This window comes from Sinocyclocheilus grahami, unplaced genomic scaffold (assembly GCF_001515645.1).
Source record: "Sinocyclocheilus grahami isolate Dianchi unplaced genomic scaffold, SAMN03320097.WGS_v1.1 scaffold1335.1, whole genome shotgun sequence".
Classification (NCBI taxonomy): domain Eukaryota; kingdom Metazoa; phylum Chordata; class Actinopteri; order Cypriniformes; family Cyprinidae; genus Sinocyclocheilus; species Sinocyclocheilus grahami.
The window spans coordinates 29469-37401 of NW_015506514.1; the positions used below are offsets into that span (position 1 = coordinate 29469).

The 7933-nt window shown below is 38.2% G+C and overlaps 1 protein-coding gene across 2 annotated transcripts in view; it reads right to left on the reverse strand.

The window, feature by feature from the left end:
- LOC107569338 (minor histocompatibility antigen H13-like) overlaps nucleotides 1-7933 on the reverse strand; it is a 33087-nt gene that overhangs the window by 23077 nt on the left and 2077 nt on the right. For both annotated transcript variants that reach the window (XM_016255413.1, XM_016255414.1), the window contains exon 2: nucleotides 6773-6871. In XM_016255413.1, the coding sequence (XP_016110899.1) occupies nucleotides 6773-6871 (99 nt within the window). The remainder of the gene's footprint in view (nucleotides 1-6772; nucleotides 6872-7933) is intronic.

Here is a 7933-nt window from a genome sequence, read left to right on the forward strand (position 1 = left end):
GTACGCTGAGTGGATTGAGTGCGCGGCGGCACAGATGCGCGAGCTTGTCAAGTGAATATGCCTTTCTCACAGACATCAGTTAAGTTTGTAGTTCAGGCGGATATGTAAAAAAAAAAAAAAAAACTGTGATAATGGGAGAAATGTTGAAGGTGTCTGAATAAATTTTGGCTTGACTATCTATTTGATAAATTAAGTTAACCAACTAACATTATACATTAGTGCTGGGCGGTATACCGGTTCATACCGAATACCGGTGTTTATTTTTCTTATATGAATTTTTAAAATACCGCAATACCAGTGTCGTTTAAATAATGTTCAGAATGCGTTCGAGGAGTGGTCTCTTTTCATTGTTGCACTGTGGCGAGGACACAGCTGTATGCGTTAGTAAGCGTGAAAGTTCCAAAACTGAAGCTGTAGAACTAATAGAACATGATGACACAGAAGAACTCGTCCACAATATCCACACTGACCGCCACAAGTATCCACCGCCCCCTGCCATCAGCTCCCGCGTCTCACACACACGAGCGTGACTTCAGAGCTAGATTTAGCAACTTTCAGATGCTTTTAGCGGCTTTTTTTCCATAGAATATATATACACTGACAAACCTAGCGACTTTTTTGGATAAACCTTAGCTATGATTGCATGAGCTATGGAAGATGTCGCCAGTGCTGCCCCGCGAGCGCGAGGTCTGACTCTCCCGGAGAAGTGTCACCTCTCTCAGCGTCTGTTCTGTGCAGTGAGCGGCAGAGAAGCATCGCTTTCAGCTGGCCGTACCACAGCCGACTTGTCAATAAATGAGTACAAAACAGCGTTTCCAAGCACCTGTCGCTTACTGACTGTTTGGAATAATAAATATGAGCATAGTTCGCATAAGGTTTTTTTTTTTTTGTTACTCAAGACGCAGGCAGTGCGCTGCATGAGACAAAAAAGTAATAGCCAAAACCACCGCATAGCTGCTCAACATGCATCTACTGTACATGCATGTTGATTTTATCAGACGATGTCGCGATTATAAATGAGTGACTCCTGGTTAACGTATAAACGGGTTGTGTTTCGTCACTATTTAGAGTGGAATTTTTCTACAATATTCACTCATCATGACAGTAAAATAGGGCATTCTAAGTCAATCTACTGCAGTAGCCCATTTCCTCTCTCAATCAGTAGAAAATGTGGTTTACACCCGGTCATGCATGGAAAAAAAAAAATTTAAATACCGTCATATACCGTGAAACCGGTATAATTTTGAAAAATACCGTGATACAAATTTTTGGTCATACCGCCCACCACTATTATACATACTCTTGGTTTCTGTACCCAATATTTAAAAAATGTACAAATGCAATAAAAATATTGGTATCGGTACTCCGTATCGGCAAGTACCAAAGATAAAAGTATTGGTATCGGGCGAGTACTGGAAAAAGTGGTATCGGTGCATCCCTAGTTATTATAATCCATAATTATGTCCCCACTGGATGCAACAAATGCCTAGTTTATAATGGGTTTTCATGTTTTTGAATCATCGCTCCGGCCTGCACCAGGCTTTGGCCTTGTCTTTCCATTCACCAAATATCCAAGGATCTCAGCTGATGTCTCTCTTAGCTCTTTTTCACTTTCCACTGGGAAGAAACTCCCAATCACCATTGAGTCAGAACATCTTTGAAGTTCATCACTCTTCAAACCCGGAAGAACGTGATCGCAAGTCCAAACCCTTGAAACCATCAAGACTCATCCGAGACTGCATCCGGACACTCGTCAAAGACCAAGGCAATGCAAGTATCGTATATTTAACTAAACGAAACAAAGGTCAAGTATAAGCTGTAGACCCAGTTCTAAAACGGCGCTGATGGTTTTACTCAGGTGGCTAACTGACTCTTTTCATAGCTTCATTCTCTGGTTTTCCTGATGGTTTCATCCATCAAGTCTCACTTGCCCTTTCCCATGTATGAGTGATTGATTGTTTGACTAGTTTGTGTTAGTGTTTAGTTAATAAAACTCTTGTGCACAAATTACATGAGTTTCTGATTTTGCCTTGCAAATTAATGTCCCTTTACGATTTTGATCCTTACTACATGCTCTAATTCATTAATAATGTATGAAAGTATTTTCTGTGGCCACGTAAATATCCTTTCCTAGAGTTGATATAAACTTACACTGAATGTTCGCTGGACGAACAGATTGGTGGATGGCAATTTAATTCTGTTACAGTTACTACTGGCAGCTGACAAATAATTGTAATTAATCAATTAACTAATTTTTGTATGTACATTTCCCTTTTGAGCTAATTTGTTACATTTCTAATGTTTTATATGCAGATTAAATAGGTCTTAAAAGAAACTTGTCTTGTCTCCCGAGGCCACAGGAGGGCACAATGAGCAAAATAATGAAATATGAAAATAATGAAAAATAAATTGTCAATGCAACTCTATATATATATATATATAAAAAATAAAAAAAAAAAGTGCATTACGTCTAAATTAACTCTCAAAAATCAAATATAATTTAGTAAATTGTATAAACAATTATGATATAAACAGCTTCAGTTATTTATGCATTGCTTAATCCAAAGAGCCGAAGCACCATTCACACAGATTGCCTTTAAAAACACATGAGACGCAGTGAAAAGGAATAAACCTCTACATATTCGCGACGTGTTTTCTAAAAGTTTAAACTGTTTAACTTGCATGACTACATCTCTTGTGAGAGACGCAAGTGCAGCAGTCATATATGTCTGTCTGAAAAATGCGCTGAATATGCGTTCTGTGTGAATGGCTTGGTTTCGTTTTTAACCTAATAAAGATCTTTTCCGCATTGAGCTACTATATTTCTCTAATATTTTGAATGAATAACGCAGCAGCAGCACGTCTCGTGGGCTAGACTAACAAAACATTAAAATGCAACGTCACTTACATCATCATCACCGCATCTCGTGCTCCACTGATGACCCTCCCTGATGCACACCTAACATTCAAATGCAAATGTTTATTTTAAATTCTACTAAAATTCATTTTTTTACTCAATCTCCTCATCATAGGCAGGCACAGCACTCATTACAGCATGTGTTCATGTTTGTGTGTGCTGTCTGCGTGTCATAGCATGTGCCTATATCGAACATTTTTTTCTATCGTTATCGAAGGTGTACCGTGGATAAATATCGATACCGTTTTATCGCCCAGGCCTAGTTAGAACATTGTAAAAGATTGCCTTTAAAAACACATGAGACGCAGTGAAAAGGAATAAACCTCTACATATTCGCGACGTGTTTTCTAAAAGTTTAAACTGTTTAACTTGCATGACTACATCTCTTGTGAGAGACGCAAGTGCAGCAGTCATATATGTCTGTCTGAAAAATGCGCTGAATATGCGTTCTGTGTGAATGGCTTGGTTTCGTTTTTAACCTAATAAAGATCTTTTCCGCATTGAGCTACTATATTTCTCTAATATTTTGAATGAATAACGCAGCAGCAGCACGTCTCGTGGGCTAGACTAACAAAACATTAAAATGCAACGTCACTTACATCATCATCACCGCATCTCGTGCTCCACTGATGACCCTCCCTGATGCACACCTAACATTCAAATGCAAATGTTTATTTTAAATTCTACTAAAATTCATTTTTTTACTCAATCTCCTCATCATAGGCAGGCACAGCACTCATTACAGCATGTGTTCATGTTTGTGTGTGCTGTCTGCGTGTCATAGCACGTGCCTATATCGAACATTTTTTTCTATCGTTATCGAAGGTGTACCGTGGATAAATATCGATACCGTTTTATCGCCCAGGCCTAGTTAGAACATTGTAAAAAATATTTTTAATAATAATAATAAAATAAAAAAAACTTTAAAATCTGAGACTGTTTCATATCAAAAGTAACGGAGCACAAAGCTTTTTGCGATTTAGTGGATGGGAGGTGCAATTTAATGTTCTGGTCATTAACTGAAAACAGGCTAGACTAATCGATTTTTGGGATTTAAGAATCTATATCATTTTGTAAAAATTAGAATTGATTACTTTTGAGAAATTGATATTTTTTACTCAGTCCTATGGTCTAACCTAGAGTATTAGCAAACTCCTGGACTCATGACATCATTAAAGAGCATTTGCATTCTGTGTGGTGTCCGATCTTTAGTTTGCTTCTCTCCTGCTTGGTTTCAACCTCATCGAAGTCATGCTGAATCCTGTCGTTCACGCCATTTAAAATGTGACCTAATTGGTTTGCATACCCTACAGTGAAACAGTGTTAATTTCAGATGGGTTAAACATTACTCGTTTTTAAAATCCCAAATACTTAAATGAATAAATCGGTAATAGATGTATAATAAGCTATGCTTATTTAGAAATTATAGGCTACAGCTTAACCAAAAATTAAGTTCTAATGATATAGCACCATTACTTTGTGTTCCATAGAAGATTGTTATACAGGTTTGGAACAAAGCAAATATAAGACCCCCCCCACCGCACACACATACACACAGAGTTAGCTACATTTTCTAAATACGGCTTTTTAAAGCCTGCTTGCATGCCCGGGCTGTGCAGCTATACAAAAAAAAAATCATGTTTTGCTTGCATAATAATGATTTGTTCCAACAAATGCTGCATTTATTTTTAACACCTTAAACAGAAACATTTAAAAATGGCAGAAATGAACATTTTCCCCCAATCCTACTTTAAGCAATGAGTAACCAATTAACTAGCATGCATATTATAAGTGCATTGGCTTTATTATTACTTGCAGTATAAACCACATGTCAGTGTCTCATTCTGCAGGACCATATTTTAGATCCTTAATCCACCCCATACCCAACAACTACCTTACTGACTATTAATAAGCAGCAAATTAGGAGTTTGAGGCAAAGGTCACGGTTAATACTAAGAACTAAACCTTAAAATAAAGTGTGACAAAGCAATGATATTACACTGCATGTAACCCTAACCTTAAGTTAACAAACAGACTGGTTGTATCATTTGTACAATTTTGCAGAAAACAACACACCTTCAACCAGGGGCAGTGCTAGGCGTGGGCTAAGGGGGCCCCGAATGTTTTCATTCAAGCCCAAATGTATTTACTATGCCCTTTTACGAATCATCACAGAGTTATCATGCACATTAAAATCATTTCTATTAGTACCGCAATATTTTTACTTTATTACTTGCAATGTCATTCACTCCCGACAAGACCCACCCACTGAGGCTCATACTTCTGATTGACTGGCCAACCAGCCATAAAGTGTTACAGCAGCTGCTTCACACCTGGCTCGTTGTTTCGGAACCTGGTGCATTTCCCCCCTTAGCTCGGTTCGTTTGAGCATATGTGAACACGGCAATCGCACTCGGATCCACGTCAAAACAATCGGTCTGAGATCGCCTGAACGAGGTGGTCTCGGCTCGATTGAAAACGAACTCTGGTGTGGTTCGGTTGTAGTGAGAAAGCAATCCGATCTAACGGACCAACGAACCAGGCTATATCACAAGGTATAATGGGTAATTACGTAAGTTCCTTGAAAAGCATTAGCTTTGTTGTTTTGCTAATACTTCAAAATGAACCTGTGAATGTCTGTGGGTGAGCACGTCTTCGCCATTCAAAATAAAAAGCGCACTTTTTCATTTTATAATGCCGTCTTATTGCTCTTCCTAGTAGGTGCATTTTAAAAATGTTTTCCCGATGAATACTGGACTCCTGCTCAAAACGATAAATTAATATAAGGACAGCTACAAAAAACAAACAAAAAAAACCCAACAATAAGCCCGCGAAGCTGTTATCGTTGCATCCTGACGAATGACAGCTAAGTGGAATCCCGGAAAATAAACCGTGGAACTTTGACCAATGAGACAACAGTTTACTCACTGACTTGTATTAACAAATTTGGTCCGTTTAGAAACTTTGCCGTGTGAAAGCGAACCGCACCAAGAATAAAAAGCAACATTGTAATAATTTTAATCCCTGTTTCGGAACAAAGCAATCGATCTACAGGTGTGAAAGCACCCTTAGTGAATAAATGACTCAGTGACAGTAGTTTGCCGCTACCTACTGGTAATTTTAGTTTCACATTTAAAAGTATTCAATTTTTTTCCTAGCATTTTTATTTCTATATAGCCATTTTTATATTTAAAACATTGATCTCATAATATTATTTATGCAATTTGTAAGTGCAGTGTAATGTACAAGTGCTAGAAATAAATGTTAAAGTGTATAGAACCCTGCATGTTTAATTAGGCTTTTACTTTATTTTTTTTAAAGCCACTTTAAAAAAAAAAAACACATACATACATAAGCGTATATCCCATGTATTTTACATACATACATAAGCGTATCCCATGTATTTTGACATACATGGATGTCTCTGGGCTAAGCCCCGGATATCTAGTCCCCCCTAGAACCGCCCCTGCCTTCAACCTAAACACAAAAATGAGACAATTTGATTAGTGACGTGACATGTGGCCAAGTATGGTGACCCATACTTGGAATTAGTGCTCTGCATTTATCCCATCCAAAGTGCACACACACACAGCAGTGAACACATACACACACACACACCGTGAACACACACCCGGAGCAGTGGGCAGCCATTTATGCTGCTGCGGGGCTCGGTGCCTTGCTCAAGGGCACCTCAGTCGTGGTATTGAAGGTGGGAGAGAGCGCTGTATATTCACTCCCCCCACCTACAAAACCTTTGGGTTACGAGCCCAACTTTCTAACCATTAGGCCACGACTTCCCCCACACATTTGTAACAGTGTGACTATGACTGAAGACACACACACACACACAGTCACCTTGAAAAAGAGATATAGGCCAAAGAGCGTGCAGCTGGCAATGATGGGGAATCGAGCAGCATCTCTGCTTGTGATGGTCTCGGGCATATCTGAAGCACTCTGATAGAGAGAGACACAGAAACACGGTTATGGTAACAATATATACACACACTGTCTACTTTGTGCACCATAAGCTTGTGTACTTTGGCACAGGATATGAAACATGCAAAATTTTAATAAGAAACCAAGTTGTACTGAGGATTATAACATTTAAGGGGTGATTTCAAAAACTCACGTAAACTGTAAATTCTGAGGGTTATTAACAATATTGTGAAATGTAACAATTTTTGCTTTTATTTGAAATAGAAATCTTTTGTAACAATATAAATATCTTCAATGTCACTTTTGATTCTTTAATATGTCCTTAAGTTAATTTCTTTATTTAAATTTTTTTTTTTTTTATGGTTTTCAACATTGATAAAATGTTTCTGGAACACCAAATCAACATATTAGAATAATTTCTGAATGATTATGTGAAACTGAAGTCTGAAAACAGGTCTTTTAAATAGTAATATTTCACAATCTTACTGTTTTTACTGTAGTTATGATCAAATAAATGTTATTAAAGACATTCGTCTATGATGCTTAATCTAAAAGAGAGATGGCTCTCAAGTAGTGCTGGGTGGTATACCGGTGTTTATTTTTGTTATGATATGAACTTTTAAAATACCGCAATACTGGTGTATGTCGCTTAAACAACATTCATTTGAAAGGGGTCCCTTTTCACTGTGGTGAGGGCACAGCTGTATGTGTTACTAAGCGTGAAAGTTCAGAAACTGAAGCTGTAGAACTAACAGAACGTGATGACACCGAAGAACTCATCCACAATATCCACACTGACCGCCACAAATATCCAAATGTCTCACACACGAGCGTGACTTTAGCAACTTTCAGATGCTTTTAGCTTTTTCCATAGAATATATATATACACTGACAAACCTAGCGACTTTTTTGGATAAAGCTTAGCTATGGTTCAGTTGGAACTGCCCCGCGAACGTGAGGTCTGACTTTCCCGGAGAAGTGTCGCCTCTCTCGGCGTCTGTTCTGTGCAGTGACCGCTCACTGAGAAGCACCGCAGCCGACTCAATAAATGAGTACAAAACAGCGTTTCCTAGCACCTGT